At 37.3% G+C, this 16531-nt stretch overlaps 1 protein-coding gene across 3 annotated transcripts; it reads right to left on the reverse strand.

Moving 5' to 3' along the window:
* Positions 1-51: 51 nt before the first annotated feature.
* sfxn5a (sideroflexin 5a) lies at positions 52-15880 on the reverse strand. 3 transcript variants are annotated; one of them, XM_026339704.1, is made up of 14 exons: positions 15746-15880; positions 12570-12638; positions 11536-11613; positions 10700-10726; positions 9198-9252; positions 8622-8647; positions 8404-8457; positions 8207-8263; positions 8015-8080; positions 7062-7152; positions 5226-5341; positions 4947-5032; positions 2407-2524; positions 52-1147 (listed from the first exon to the last, which is right to left on the reverse strand). In XM_026339704.1, exons 1-14 carry the CDS (start codon positions 15791-15793, stop codon positions 1070-1072), a joined length of 969 nt encoding a protein of 322 aa, XP_026195489.1. In that variant the 5' UTR covers positions 15794-15880; the 3' UTR covers positions 52-1069. The 3 variants fall into 3 exon arrangements, with proteins under 3 accessions (XP_026195489.1, XP_026195490.1, XP_026195491.1); XM_026339705.1 differs by lacking the exon at positions 2407-2524; XM_026339706.1 differs by lacking the exons at positions 11536-11613; positions 12570-12638; positions 15746-15880 and adding an exon at positions 11024-11529.
* Between the last annotated feature and the right edge of the window lie 651 nt (positions 15881-16531).

Genomic DNA, 16531 nt, shown 5'->3' on the forward strand with positions numbered 1-16531 from the left:
AAATAATTACACAAATTCATAAGTGAAATAACATAATTTGAGATCTCTGCATACAATTCACATTTTTGGTTTATTAACAATTGCAATACAATCGCTCAGAATATGAATCATTTTACACTGTATATATTTTTAATGGGTTAGTATTTAAACTTGTAAACTAAACTGTTGAAATCAGAAATGTTCAGATAACATGAGCACGATACTCACAACTACTTAAGATGCCATAAAAATTGAGAAATGAAAAATAAAGCACAAACCAGATCTATGTACGTAATCCACAGCCTGTTTTTATGAGTGCAGTTTTATTTATATTTGTCTCACCTGAATTATGCGCCATAGCTTACGCCCAGCCTCCACCACTGATCCTGCATGTGGCTTCTTGTTGAATTATTGCAGCCTACCATGCTGTGTTCCCTCGGCAACCTTGCAAATATACTAATCACGCAGATCTTGACAAATGATAACACTTGACGACAGGAAGTTTATATAAATCAAGAGCTAGAATGTACACAAAGACAGAAAACTGTGCAGCATTAGTAGAAGAAAATATCCACACGATCTCCTTACTTACTGACTTGAAAATATTCTTACTCATGATTTAGCTTGACTATAATAAAGTAGTGCATGATGAGTAAATACACAACCAGAGAGGTGGAGGTAAATCTTGCAAGCTAATGCTGTGGATGACAAAACCAAACAATATACATTTCGAATAAGGTCAGAGGGATTATTAGAAACTTTAATTCATACTAAATCTGCTATTAACAGATAGATTAGAAATATTTTTACCAAACAACTTTTTTGCCCCATTTAGCTGATATTTCAACAAACATGGTCTCTAAACTGGAGGTCAGCGTCCTTACAAGGGGACAGGAAATCCTGCTCAGAGGCACTTGCTCATATTATAAAGGTTCACAAGAAAAAAAAAACAACCTGAGAAAACCTGAACTCGTCTCAAACAGGAAAAACTGATGAGAAAATACTAATGCAGAAAATTTTACCATAATTCATTGACTGAACCAGTATGAGCAGTGGGTCCTGTCTTCATGCGTTGGGCAGTAGAGATCACTCACAGGCCTTTATTGTATGTCACAGTTTTACAATCTGTTGCCATGGCGATCTCCGGCTCTAGCTCACCAACACTGATCTGTGGGAATGAAAGCATATTAAAAAGGTCAAGAGTGCAAATGTAAATATTTGGCACAATTTATTAACTATAGGAAGTTTACATACCGAGTGTGCATCTATAATAGTCTACATGAGCTACTTAAAGATTTGAAACTGTTTAATTTGTAACTTAATAATTTTTAAAGGCTTCAAATGTTCTGTATTTACTGCTAATGTGCAAAAAGAGCCAATTTGGCAGGTTAAAGTCTAATTTGAGGTTTGCATCTCCTAATATTTGAACCAGAGACAGATGGCTGTTGGAGTTGGAGGCAGAATCCTAATCAGACATCTTGGTAGGTGTGAAATGGGGAAGTGGGACAAATTGAGAAGGTGGGGGGTCCAGGGGAGTGGGGCATTCATGTTGCTTTTTGGGGAGTTCTTTTTCTTCATCTGCTATCCTTTTGAAAGTGCAAAAAGGACTTGTGAGAGAAAAACAGGCCCCTCCGTAGAACGGGAGGCAGTTTTTCACAGGACTGTTGGCGGCACATATGTCTGAAGTTTTTTGCCATATGGCTGTCTGAGCTATTTCCAGTGGTAATTAAATCCTAAACATTTTAAAGCCAACGCTGGTTGGCTTGTGTCAGAAAGTCATTTGGCAGATAGAAGACAATGCAGATACGCAGTGAAAAACAAAATAATACCGCAGCCATTTAATGAGTAAAATCACACATACAGAGGCAATAAGCCTAAAGTTAGATCACAGCCTGACAGCCTGGATGGCATCAGTGAACGAAGGCAATAGAGGCTCTGTGCAGATCATAACACAGCAAGTTACATCTCAGAGGGCTACGCCTCATTAGGAGAGAACCTTCATTAAGCTCAATGGTGAAAGTTAAAAAGGTCAGGAGACCCTGGTCATCAGCATCAGTCATTCATACAGACCTGGGCTGAGTGTTGCGTTTTAGAATAGCCACTAAAATCATAATAAACACACGTGGATCAACACTGGATCAGTGTGATAATCTAAGATATTTAACATACTAAATTAGTTAATGTCTTTTTTACAGCTCATAGTCACAACTGATGCCACGTAATTCTGGTTCAACCTATACCCAGTTAGATAGAACTGCCAGTATTTCTTAATGTGTAAATAAAAACTCAATATAATCCCTTTTGGTTTGATTAGTAGTTGATGCAGTGCAGAAAACCAAAGCAAAAACTGAAATGTTTTAAAAGTCCTCTTTTGTGCACTATTAAATAATGTTCTGTTGGAGTAAACAAATCCCTTTTAGAACCTACCGTGGACATCTGTGGGAAGAGACTGATGGCGAGAGGCAGAGCAAGGCTGAAGGCAGCGAGACACACCAGACTGTGGACAGGCAGAACGAGCCTCCGCTGTCTCTGCAGGAGAGGGAGTCTGGTGAGAGACAGGAGAGAGAAACACTTTTGAGTTTATCCACTTAACAGGAACAGAAAAATGTAAATATACAAGAAATATTCTGCTCAGGAGAATGTTAAATCTCAATTTAACGAATTTGAACCAAGGCTGAGGTTACATGGCAGGTGCATTAACCATTAGACTAACAGTGCAGAAATAAATGCCTATACATGGAGTTAGCAGGACCTCTTTGGCTTGAGATAGCTGGCTCAGCCTATCGGGTAGATATAGTCTCAATAAACTTTACCAGACATGTAGTAATACACCCAAGATGATGTCTTAATGAGATTTAAAAACCACAGTCTTTAAGTAGGTAGTGATATGGATTAGCCATCTCTTTATGAACATTAAGCTTAAAAGACTTGTAATCTCTAAGTTTCAATAAAATTCTCAATTTTACTACCGAACTGTCTCTTCCAAAAGAAGTGGGTGAGGTCTCTGTCCAGGAAGCTTTTACAGTTCAGTTTAATCTGTTGCAGAGTACTTTCAAACACTCTAAACACATAGAAGTACACATTGTGTCACATTCAACACCAGAAAACCACTACTTACAGTCCAGAGTTACTGCTTCTCTGATGGAGACATAAAAGCAGTTACACTGTTAGGACAATTGTTTTGTGTTGGGTAACAGAACTATTTTGTCTAATCCCCTACACACTCGTATCAAACACTAAAGCTCTATTTGAAGAGATATATATTTAAGGATGTTTCATAGCTCTATCTCCACAAATATATTTTCTCATTTCAGCCCATATTTCTCCTCCCAGCTCGCTGCCCTCCGAAGGATAATCCCCTCTTTAGTGTGTGGGACAGTGAACTCAGCAGGAGTTTGAGAAAGAGCCGCTCCATCTCTCCTCCACCAGCGACGCCTCTCCCCCTAACGAGGAGAGCTACTGCCTAATGAGGGAGCTCATTAACACATATGGCTGCCATGGTTTAATTAGGCTACACACACACACTCATGTACACGCAAATGTGCAAATACACATCTTAGATGGAATTTCCTGACAAAGAGAAGTCAATGGGAGAAAAGTTGTGAGGTATGTGATATGCAAGTTATGATGGAGGGTAGATTTGGGCACAGACATACATTTGAAAACCTTCCAATCAGGTGAAAAAGTGATATTATTCAAAATTAATGACACTGTATCATGCAATCCTGGCTGCGTTCACATGCTCTGAATAATCTGGCCAGTGGCCATATTTCGGGTGAGGTCTTACTCAAGTTTGACTGTTTACATGAACCTCTGACTGTATCTCTCTGTTGCCACGAACAGACCAATTATTGAATAATCATGGTGACTTGTGTTGTCTCAAAGACAAATACAACAATATGCCACTGAATGATTATGCAAAAATCACAATCCTTACCCAGCAGTAATAATGGTAGCTGTACTTCTAGATGGACTTGATTTTAAATAGTCTATTTTTGCATAAATAAGATTTTTGTTTTAGAAATAAAGTGGTAGTCAAATGCATTTACAAAGCCAGCAGGTGCAATTGAAGAGTTTGTTCATGATAAACCTTTGAAGCTTTTAAAACTTCACTCACTCCTTACAAATCGACATTCTCAGTGCAGACAGATGCAGCTATAAGCACAAAATCAAATGAAAATAAATCCATGCTTTCAATACACTTACAAGGTCTAAAACCTCTCACAATTACCAAAGCAGAAAAAGAGAACAAGCTGTCATTGCCTTAAATCTGCTCTCAGCAGTGTAATCCATCATTGAGGGGCCGCCCAGGGACTCATCTCTGCCCCCTTGTTCTTGCTCCATTGAGAGCCAGTGAAGGTGAGCTGACGTGGTGGATAGCTGAGCACTACTCAGCTGCACCCACAGTCAAACACACAGACCCCTGCTCTTTTTCTCACACACACACACACACAAACACACTATCTCTCTGTACTCATTCAGTCATTGAGCTGCCAGAAATCCCAAACACACCTGGGCTGCTAGCCGTGCTGTCTGAGCCCGCCTGCTCGGAGCGGTTGGGACAAGTGCTGTCAAGGATTTACAAAGATGGCTGCATTCCTCACCACATCGCATGCACAGTTAGGCCATCGATCTCAAGGCGTCCATATAAACACATTGCATCATTAAGATATCATTACAATCTTATCACACAGCACTGAATCTCAGTGGTGGAAACGGTTCATTAACTATGCCATATTATTTTATTACTGTGACCAACATATGTACCAAATGAAATGCAATGCCTTTTAAAGGAAACACACAGGTTTTAAATGAGCTGAAACAAATGTTTGTGTGCATCTATTGAGGCTTTTTTTACACAAACATAAAAAGCTGGTTTACTGGTTGTATTTTAAAAACACAGAAAAAAGCTCTTTTAATTTTCAAACCAATCTTTGCCTGATCAAAAAAGATGAAGAGTTTCTCACTTTTCCAGAGCAGCCATGATCATGGGAGGAAGCACCAGAATTGGCATGGGCAGAACCACTCTGGTCAGGGCCGTCTCCAGAAGTGCCTGTCATAGAAATCATAAAAGAGCAAAAAAAAAAAAAAAAGAGAAAGTCATTAAATCAAATTAAGCTCATGCTTGTAGGTACCTGTATGTGTGAACTGCCATTCCAACTATGTTGCATTTACAAATAAAACTTCATTTAACCACCAATAAAGTCAGATTAAATATGTTAAATTTGTAGAGCTAAGCAACATACATGCCTGGCAGCTACTCTCGATGTTCCCACCACGTTCCCATTATTGTCGAGCACACTGATGCCCTCCGACAATTCAGAGTGTCTCATAAGCACCACGTTGCAGACATTTGCACTTGCTGTGAAGATGTGACAATATTTTTAAAGAAGAAAATGAAGTTGGATTATTTTATTAGTTCACACATGACCGCGTTTACATGCATGTGTTATAATTCAAAACACTAAAATGCCACCATTGTATGTTAGACTTCCACTCAAGCATCAGACAGCATAACAAGACAACTGATAGGTCAACAAACACCAACGCTGCTCCCCTGTGATGTATTCACGACAACCAAAATTAACACAAATGTATGTTAATATAAATGGACTTTTCTCTTTGACTCTAATAGTAATAAGGAAAACTCATTTTAGAGAATTTAGTGGTGGTGCTGCAAGCCTTTTTAATTTAAGACAACAGCATTCAGTTATCTTTACTAAGGGCTGCAGGGCGTGCAGGTCTCATTGTGAGAGGAATTCAATTGACTGAGCAAATGGCTCTGTTTACCTACAAGGGTTTTTCTTTTTTTAATTAAATTAAATTAAATTAAATTAAATTAATAGACAGATTTGGGGATTTTGGCAAGGAATAACAAAAACTACAGAGAATAGATCAAGATTTCAAGAACCTGTTAGTAATTCAATAAAAGCATTGTATAAACAACATTTTTTAAATTGATTATTACCAGGTATGTTCAGCTAAATGGTTAAATTTGTGCCATTAGTGTGTAATTATTTCAAATAATTACAATGATGTACATTCTTATTATCTAATAACTAGTGGTGCACCCATGGAAATTCATCCAAGAGCTTTTGAGCAATTACTTCTTAAATATCAGAAATAATGAGAATTATTTTCCAAAGACAACAAACTGATAGTCCCTATACATTTTTGCCAGAAAACCATTCCCTGCAGTTATGATCTTCATAATCTAAATGAATGACAGGCTGCTGCTTGATTAGGTTATTACAAATAAATCTAGCCTTAAGTAAGCAAACAAATCAAGCGGGTGAAAATTCGAACCCCACTTTGCATTTGCTCGCTTCAATTAGCCATTTTAATTACCTTTTATGTGGGCCTACCAAAACAACAACAGCAATAACAATGAACAAACAGAAATAAGGTAAATGAGGCCTTGACATAGACGCCACTTTAGGGGTAATTATCCAATTTGTTTGAGGCAGCAGAGTTCTAACGAGCAGCCAATCACCAGAGGCTGCACTGTAGAAACCTGTTGATTTAATTAGAAGAACTGCCATGGTAAGGAAAGGGGGCAGGCAAACAATTTAATTACAAGGCAGCAGCCTGGGGCATTCTGGGACACACGGGTCTATACCCTTGGGTGTGACTGTGTGTTTGTGGGAGAGTGGCATGAAAATCTGTTCTGTGGCACAACACACATCTGACAAAGCGTGATCGAGTCACTGGTTCTCATACATAGAATATTAATTGTCAAGAGTAGTTCCAAAAGGTAGAGCCTACATTTATCAGCACTAATTATAAGACTGAGTTCATACTGTTCAGATTCAGATGTTCAAATACATTTTTAGAATAATGTTGCACATTTGAATATGCAAGATTTGGACTAAATATAAAGGGTCTAACGCCTAGAAAAAGCTTCACGAATCATTTACCTTTCACCTGGCTTAACAGGATAACACTACACCATCCTTCCCTGGACAGTTAGTTAATGGCTTTACTAAATCTACAACGCAGATCAAATTTAAAACAATTTATTCTAATAGGGCTTTTTAGTCCAAAACTGACCTTAACTCCTGTCTCACTCATTTTCAACTTACCGACTGCTGGGAAAGGGATGAACCGCTGAACCAAAATCCTGGTGGTCGGGCTGAAACGGCTTGCTTTCTGCAGTAACACATTCAACCCAACCTAAAAACCAGATGCACGTGTTACAGTGAAATGATTCAACTGTATTTAACACAGATGCATTGAATAAATCAATGCTACTTCCTTATACAACACTAAAACAACCAAGTTCATAAATTGTTTAGCAGAAAAGCAATAAATACTCTTGACTTTGTGTGTACACTATTCAATAAGTGAACTGTATTTTAAAACACTTAAGGGCTGTAGTCGAAAGGCTATAAGCTCTTTGACAACACACCACCAAGCCACTCCAGCCTCTGGTTCTCCCCAGCCCAGCAGGGGATCGTCACCAGAGCAGACATTTAATTGGAAAGCTCTTGTCCTCCTTCCAGTCTGTCGTTCCACCCTCTAGACACCCCATGATTTTTTTTTCTGTGCTTGTTGCTGCTGTAAAGCCTGAGGGCAGCAGCCGGATGAGCACCTAGAGGGATCGGTAATTGGCTCATTTTGAGCCCCCTGTCCACACTGAGTGTTGTGTCAGGCAGGTGTGTTATGATGTATAATAATCTTATGACATCTGAGTCTTTGATGACATAGAGGTAAAATAAAATGCTCCACTGATCACAGAGTTTTGAAGACCAGTCACTAAGGGTTAATGCTGATATAATGCTTAACAAGTCTAAGGGGATAACATTTGACATATATGACAGATAAATGTGTCTGAAAATAAAATGACAAAACATTTTAAAGGTGTTTTATGTGGAGAAAAACCTCTAGTTCTATTCACAGTTGACAGCAGTCCACTATTAAGCTGGGATATTGGACTGCCACTGATGAAAATAGAGGTGACAAGATTAATTAAAAAGGGACTCAGGTAAAGTGGTGTGATGGAATCAATAGAGTCAGAGAATATATGGGAACTCACAGCAATGGACACGGCACTTGTCACTGCCCCGAGGTATCCCTGGACAAATCTGGAAACTGGAGCTGGCTGACAGCAGAAAAATTAAAATATGTATAAAACAATGTTAAAGCATCAGCACCCGACAACTGTTTGTATAAACAGTACAGTATATGTACAACTGAGTCGTGGTCACTTTATTTCAGATATTTTTACCTTGGACGCATTGCGGTTGCAGTAGTTAACACAGGCGTTATGACTCTGGTTTAACCACTGAAAAGAGGAAGTCAGAGGAAGGTAAGCTTGTTGGAAAATATTCTGATAATAATTGATTATATTAAAAATGTAATTCAGAGTAAATTAGTAAAATAATAATCTGAGATTTAGAAAGAGATTAAGAAAAAGGTATTCACCTGCCAGAATATAGTGGATAGCAAAGTTTGATTTGGGAGAAGGAGGCCAACAACCTGTACAAAAAGAAAATTCTTAACGAAACCACCGGAGTCAATACTGTTAACGTTTAAATCAGCAAACTACATAAACAGTCACTTTACTACATAAACCGACACTTTACATACATTTCTTTGTAGCATTCGTTTACAATTCTGATTACCAAAATGAAAAGTCTCACCACAGGTGTTCCAAACGGGATGAAACCTGCAAAACACACTTACTTTTATCACTAACATCAAATAAATTCTAAATGTTTGTTTTTAACGTATCATACTGTCTGATCTATTTACGTTAGAAATCGTATCTGCCAATTGTTCCAATATATATAATTTCTTTTATATTTATATTTATTTTATAAGAGTTCTTTGACATACATCTGTGTATCTATACAACTAAATAGCTGCAGGATTCTGCGGCTTATTTACTACAGTATGTTGATCCTTACATGCTAATTGCTTCTGTTCCTCCCTTCTTCCTCCCTTGCTCATTCTCTCTCCCACATATGTGTAATATTTGCTTCCCTACAAAGAAAGGTGCTTCGAGACAAAATTCTTGTGTTTACTTCTTGTGAGGCCTTAAGAACTTAAGGTTTTAATCAGCGTCCAGCTGAGTGTGACCTTTTCCAGGCTTGAGACAACTCGAAGAGCCCTGTTGAGCCATGACAGTTCCCAGGGTGAACAACGCCTCCATGTTGGGCCACATAACAAGCCTCTAGATCCCACTTCCTTAAGACTTCCACACCAAGCTACTGTACCTGACATCCGAAAGGGCATGAAAATCTTCTCCCCGGTGTCAGGGTGGACAATGGCCTGCAGAGCGTAATGATTAGAATTAGATGATAATGAGCACTGAATGTTCATGAGAATTAGGAAGAGAGTTTTGCTGTGTGATTAAAGACTTAGAGAAGGGTGTTTGGTTTTATTGTAAATTAATTAATTTTACATAACTAAAGGGAAAATAATACAGTAAAAACAAAGAGTACATAAAAACAGACAATTGGCTTGAAACAACAAATTCATACTTAGACTTTCACTTTAATTTTACATGACGAATTAAATTTGTAAACAATTTGAAACTCAGCACCATTCCTTTTTTATGCTTTTTAGCTGTTTATTTTAAGTGGATAATCTTTCTGTACATATGAGTATTCACATACACATAGGGTTCGTAGGGTTCTATCAGTGCAGCATCCTGTCTGACATAAGATAAGACAGATGGAAATCTTGTTCTGCCTCATAGTGATGAGATTGTTTGATTGGAGAGGAACAGAAGGCATCATGCTTATTCCAGATGCTCATGGAACCAATGTTGAACTTACGAAGTACCTATGAGGGTGCCATCATGTCTGAATGTAGGAAGTTTATCATAGTCTCATACTGCTTTGTCTACACGGTGCAGCCATACAGCATAAAAGTAAACGACAATATAAATATTTAATAGCTACCAGCTAAAATTAAACCTCTACTACAGTATATTATTTAGGTAGAGAAAACAACGGTGGTGCTATTTTTGCACTTCACCTCATGTCTGCACTTCAAATTCAATTGTATTACATTCCCCTTTAAAGACTTTTTACACTCTGTAGTCACAACAAACTCGACTCAGTGGCACTTTATTGTATTCAGGGATGTGGTTATGTTCCCAATATACTTAAACATATGGTCCAACACATCCCAGACCAATCCCGAATGTGGTTTGTGCAATTAGCTTCAAATCCTTGTAAATCCTGGGTGTGATTTGGGGGCAGTCACACATTGAATTACATTTCACAGATTAATTAAATAATTCATTCATTTATTAAAATTAAGCTTTATTTAGATATGCCATAAAACCAGATTTATAACACTCTAACTACTCTAACTTTTGTTGCAGTGGATGTCTCCATAGTACTGTAAATAATCTCTTATCACTTTGACCAACTGCACCTGAAGTTCAGCGACTGTCAGATGCTGCTATTTACTGCTAATTAGCGGTACAGTTAATACTACCCACCTTCTACACTGTTTTTGTAATTTAATATAGTTACTTCATCATTAAAGCCTTTTTAATGTTGTGTTTCTATGTCTGTTCACTTTGTTGTATGTAAACAGGTAAGTGTTGAGCTGAAGTGAAAAGACTGGTGTCGGTTTTGCCAACTCACTGACACCATGCCAGAACAATGATAAAGATAGAATGAGATGATAAAGATAGTGGTGAGTTAGTGTGTATGTGTTAGTTTGTGTTTAATTAAATGGAGACCTGTACAAAACGTCTTACCTGCTTTATTTTCTGAGATTGCCAAAGCTGAAGAGATAAAACATAAAAAATTAAGAACTAATCACTACAATGTAGTGATTATATATTTGTCCCTCCCTCTTTCAGTCTCTCAGATGTGAGTTTCTCTCTCTAATCACAAACATGATCAAACTATATGATAAGACGATGTCAATAATAAATATAAATCATAACTAAACATTAACTGTATCTAAGAGGATGTATTTACAGGCATTTACATACAGGAGAGGAATCACCAAAATCCTACACTGAAGCACATGCCTATGCCTACTTTTAGTACACGTGTGTGTGCACGTGTACACACACCTGCTGGAATCAAGCAGTAGCAGGCAGCATATGGAGCCTTGAGATACAGAGTTTTCTCAGATTGCACAGTGCACTTGTCAGGATTGGCAGATGGAAAAGGAAGGAAAAACAGGTTAATTAACGAGCAGAGTCACTCGTGATGATTAATGGTGATCACTGATGCAAAAAAATAAAAAGAAAGTGTCTTTAATTGTTGATAATTGAGTTTAAGTCTTCTAAGTACTAAGTAATCTGTAATGCATTTCTATAGTGATGTAAAAACTGTATTTATTGGCTTATCTAATAGGGATATACAGTTAAATTCTTAAATAGTAAAACGAAACAAGCGCTGAATTTGAATAGGTTTTTAGATACATGCACGTACAGTAGCTACACTACTCTTTCTTTTCAAAATAAACACACCACGAGACAAATTGAGCATTTTCACAAACGTTTTTATATTAAAAACTTCACCAAAACACACTTATTTAGCTTATTCTAAATAGGATTTTCAGCTTAATTCAATGCTTTACCTGAGCATCTGTCACTCCTGGAGGCAGCGTTCCCTGTTTAAAGCCGTTCAGCAGCTTTATGCACTCCTGCAGCCGTTTCTGATTTAAACAAAAAAAAGTAAGGTGACTTACATAAGGAAAGTTTTTCCTTAATAGTTTAAGTCAGTTTTCAGAAGCCACACGGCCCAGTGTGTGATAATTATGCTTCACTAAAACTTTCATGATAATTTTTAGTTGACAAATGAGTTTCTGTGGTGTGATCATTGTCTAATACTGAGAAACATACAAGGTCACATGATCCAATTTGTTCTAATAAGCTTGCCATCTGTGTGTCAGTGTGATTGTGCACGTGTGTGTGTGATTATACATAAAATCATGTCCATCTCTGTTCTAGTCTCATCATTAAGGGCAAGTTGAGGCTACTCCTGGCCCGGTAGGGTGCAGCGTGTGTGCATGTGTGTGTACACCCTCTTCACCCTCACAGCTGCCCCACTTTTCCACACCTCGTCACATCCCAGGAGATACTGCCGCTATTACTGTCACCAAAGAGCCCGCTAACAGCTTCATTACCCAGAGCACCAGAGCACTGATGACTCCATGAGCAAAATTACCACAACACAGCCAAAACCTGCAGAAATGTTACGACGGACAGAGCAGTCCATCATTTAGAGAGAACAGCCTTGAAACCAAAAGGTCAAAGATTTGTTATCAGTAACAGAATCTGTACGTATGTTCACCAATTAGACATATTAAGTGATTTGTTGGCTCTGTAATTTTTAGATAAAATTGTTGTGCAGCTATTTTAGCGCAGAGAGAAAACTAAGAGACTTTGTAAAACCTCAGGTTAAATAAAGATCAAACGAAAACTGAAAATACTGAATTCTGAATAAGTTTTTGTTATTTTGTGGATCTTGCTTTTTTGGGAAAATGTTAAATGAAGGACAACCATAAAGCAAAGCACATCACTGTCAGGACAACAGAAACTGTTCAAACTAAACACAGATCAAAAGATGGTTCAGTAAAGATGTGTGAAATAAATTATTAGAATTGTGTACCTCTGTCACGAAGAGTGTGCGGGGGTCAATCACATCCAGAAAGTGTCTGAACCGACCAAAAAATGTGTTCTATATAAAGAAGGAGACAGATGAAGGAAACATTATCTTAAATGACACATTAAATAAAAAGGTCCACTAAAACATTCATTTTTTTCTTACACAGCCATTTGTTTAACTAAATAAACTAAATGATTATTAACTAAACATTGTTAAAGTGAGACAGGTAAAAAGCTATTAGATGTATTATGTGGTCTTTTCAACATATAATTGCTGCAATATCTGAGTTAGGATGAGAAAGTTTAGAAAATCATACTTTTTATCAATAACACAGCTAAAGTAAGTCTATTTTTGCTCAAATATAGGCAACCAAATCAGATTCTGCTTTACTTGGAGCAGAGAGAGATTCCAGCTGTCGGCCAGTAAACAGTGATATTACAGCGTGCCAGCTGTTTTAACACACCAGGTGGAGCCTCCTCATTAATACCTCATACAAACTGTTTTCTATATGCATCTTTTAGAGACCCGAATACACTCACACCATTTGCAATTAATTTCTATAATGACTGTGCCAGAAATACCTTCCAGTCATTTATTCATAACGGAGCATAAGGAATAATTTTGGAGAAACAGCAACACACCACGCAGACTTGAAATCCACCCATCCTCATCCCTCCCTAACATGAGTTTAATTACACTTTTAATTTGGATGAAAATCTGGTATCTGACTCACTGCTGCGCCTCGTGACTTCCTAAACATATGGATGGTTGGTAAAAACATGGCATGGGGAAATAGTTTTCTTTTTTTTATTTTTTTTTTTTATTTAATCTCTTCTATTGAATTATTCACCAATGTCATACCAACTTTGCCAATGAGAGCTGATACTTGAAAGCAGTGGAAGACAGGGGACCCGACCTACCTGCACTTTAAAGCTACCAGCAGCTTCACAAGTTGTATAGGGTTCCCTTTTTGCACTAGCACTATGAGGAAGCCACGAAAGATCAGATTTGTTTTTTTATTATTTTAGGCACATTATATTCTTTAATACTCCTGACTTTCATGAAGATCAGATGACATTTTAAGATGAATGAATGAATGTAGAAAACTATGAAATTCCACATACTTTTTCTTGCCATTAAGTTGTTCAAAAATATCCTTCGACCACTAATTAATTATATAATTTCATTATTATTAATATTATTTTTAACTGCGGACCTGTTCAGGTGTACCCTGCCTTTTGCCCAATGATAGCTAGAATAAACTCAAACAGCCCCGCAACCATTGAGAGGACAAGCGGTTGAGATAAAGGATGGATGGATATTTTTTGGTTAAAATACCAAAAAATAGACAGGTGCAGCTTAAAGTATTTTTTGCATGCATGACAGTACTTCAACATGAATGTTATTTATTAAGCCCCATTAATCCACATCTCATTGATCTGCTACATTACACGGAGAAGTGCTGCTATTATTTACAGTAGCCTAGCTTAAATCATTTATGGTAAAAAAAAAAAAAAAAAAACAACAGACAGACTGCCAGAATGAACATTTAGTTATTTGGCAGACTCAAAGCGACTTACATACAAGGTACAAGGCAAGGGCAGGATAAGTGTAAGGAGGTCTTGCCTAAGAAACCCTTTGTAGGTAAAGTAATTATGCAGTACTTGGCAGTTTTGCCTGAAAAATGACTACTACCAGTTGCCAATTGTTTTTCTGTTAATTATGAATCATGAACCATTTTCAATGTTCTGGTTTTCTGCATAAATGGGTCATGAAATGTGAACTGATCTTCACCAAAGTCACAAATATAAAATAAATATTTCTGAATATTTCTGAACATCCTTGGAATATGGCTGAGCTGCATCAGTTCTCTAAGATGAATGGTCCAAAGTCTCTCTTGTTGTGCAGGTCTGACCCACAACTACAAGATGCACTTGTATGATTGCTTGTTGTTGCTGCCACAGGTGGTCCAACCTGTTGTTTCACTTAGTTTTTCCACTATAACCTTGTAAAAGGTGTGTTCAATAAATAAAAACTGTAACTGTTGGGTTTATTGATATTTATGACTGGAAATATGAAAATCACATCAGATTTCTTGATACATTTATGCAGGAAACTAGAAAATAGCTCATACTTATCCTTTACACTGTATTTCAGCTCTTGGATAAGTAACTTTATAATAAAATTAAATATTTTATAAGCACATAATGTCTGGACCTATTAGAAAATCATTTTTGTGTAATAAATGAAGAATGTTAACTAGAGTTATTGTAACAGATGTCAGACAAATGAAGTGTAGAAAGTATGGAAACACTTAGGCCAAGTAGAAGTACTTCAAATAAACATGTTACTCGAGTAAATGTGACAGTAGTAGCTAATTAAGAAAGTTATTTTCCATCACTGCACGTTTTAACAGCTAATAGCACAACTGAATGAACGGTGACCTCAAGTTAGCATCACAAATTGTAGCTGTGATGCTAACAATGTTGGTAGCCAGTTGGCTAACAGTTAGCAACAGCTCACCTGTGCGATATTCGTCTTGTTTTTCATTAGTTATTCTCTTTATACGGTTATATATATGCTCGGGTTTTTGCTTTTGAGCCATTATCCACCGAGAAATCACCTTTCTCTGGCTAATTTTCACCGAGGACATGCTGCTGAGGATGTAACGTTGAAGACAACTGATGAATTTTACTGGATGCTGCGTTCAAAGGTATCAGAACCATAGAACAATAGTATCAGAACTTTATGTTTGGTTTCAAATTAATGTTCTTAATTAAGCTTAATATGATGAAATACGGAAGAAATAGCAGTTTTAGAATTATAATATTCGTTTAATGTCATTAGCACCAGAAGTTTCGACCACTGCTCTAAAAATATTTTAGAAATAAAATGTTAGAATTAAACGCCTGGTGTTGCGTTCATGGATCCCACAAGCTTTTAAACTTTAACCACTTTCACTTGTAAACGTTCACCTCACGTCTAAGTTGACCAATACATAACAAAATACAGAAAGCACCAGGATTAAAGTTACATTTAATTTACATAAGAACACATATTAAAAGTTTTATTTATTAACTATAGCTTTGAGTTCTAGTATAAGGAAGTGAGCTCATCAAATCCATGCACTAAACATGAGCTGTCTTAAATGCACATATGCTGCACTTTGGTAGAGTTACCTGATCGAAACGAGACTTGCCGTACTGGAAGGTCGGATATTCAGACATGTTAATGCAAATGCACACAAATGTACACGAGGTTTCGCCTCCTCACACACACTTTTGAGGCTGTTGCTGCAATGCTGCACAGCTAACAGTCAGCTGGCCAAGTTGCATTAAGGGTAATGTAGTTTTTTAGGCTTCTTTAACAAGACAGGGTGCTCTTTGAACTTTTGAAATGCGGACTACACTTCCCAGGTGAGCATACTTTGTTTTCGAGGGGAAAGTAACAGAGATTGTGTCATGCATTAGTTTGAGTCCAGATTAAAATGTGACACATCGTCACATCTAGAGTTGTTAGGAGTTGTTGAAGTACTGACGGAAGGTGGTTGTGTTTAAAGAGGATAACATAGCCCCCTAGTGGTGGCTGTCAACTGAAGTCTGTGCAGGGGTTGAACAGAAGCACGACTAAACATCATAAATGAATGAATATAAAGCACAGCAGAGTTCCGTGAAATAACACTTCTGTCAGGAGAAGTGAAAACAAAATGTATAATAGCCCTCTGGATTTCATTCTCTACAGAACATGTGTGTAGTGTCTGTGTTTTGTTCCATTTAGGAAGCCACATTGCTGAGGTAATGGTCTTTCTTCATGGATTCTGTGGGCTTTTAGTACTGCTGGATAGTGTATTGTATACTTAAAACCTAGTAGGAAAATTATAGGCAGATCCCAGGTTTTTACATTGTAAATTCAGATTTAAAATACAATTATCATTAGGCTATATATTAATACCAACCATAATACTC

This window comes from Anabas testudineus, chromosome 22 (genome assembly GCF_900324465.2).
Source record: "Anabas testudineus chromosome 22, fAnaTes1.2, whole genome shotgun sequence".
Lineage (NCBI taxonomy): Eukaryota > Metazoa > Chordata > Actinopteri > Anabantiformes > Anabantidae > Anabas > Anabas testudineus.

Coding starts and splice junctions, on each gene's coding strand:
- sfxn5a (XM_026339704.1), bottom strand. CDS start 15,793: ATGTCTGAATATCCGACCTTCCAGTACGGCAAGTCTCGTTTCGATCAG. Junction 8,264..8,403: donor TATCCACTATATTCTGGCAG/GTGAATACCTTT, acceptor TCCTCTTTTCAG/TGGTTAAACCAGAGTCATAA. Junction 2,525..4,946: donor ATCATGGCTGCTCTGGAAAA/GTGAGAAACTCT, acceptor GTCTCTCACCAG/ACTCCCTCTCCTGCAGAGAC.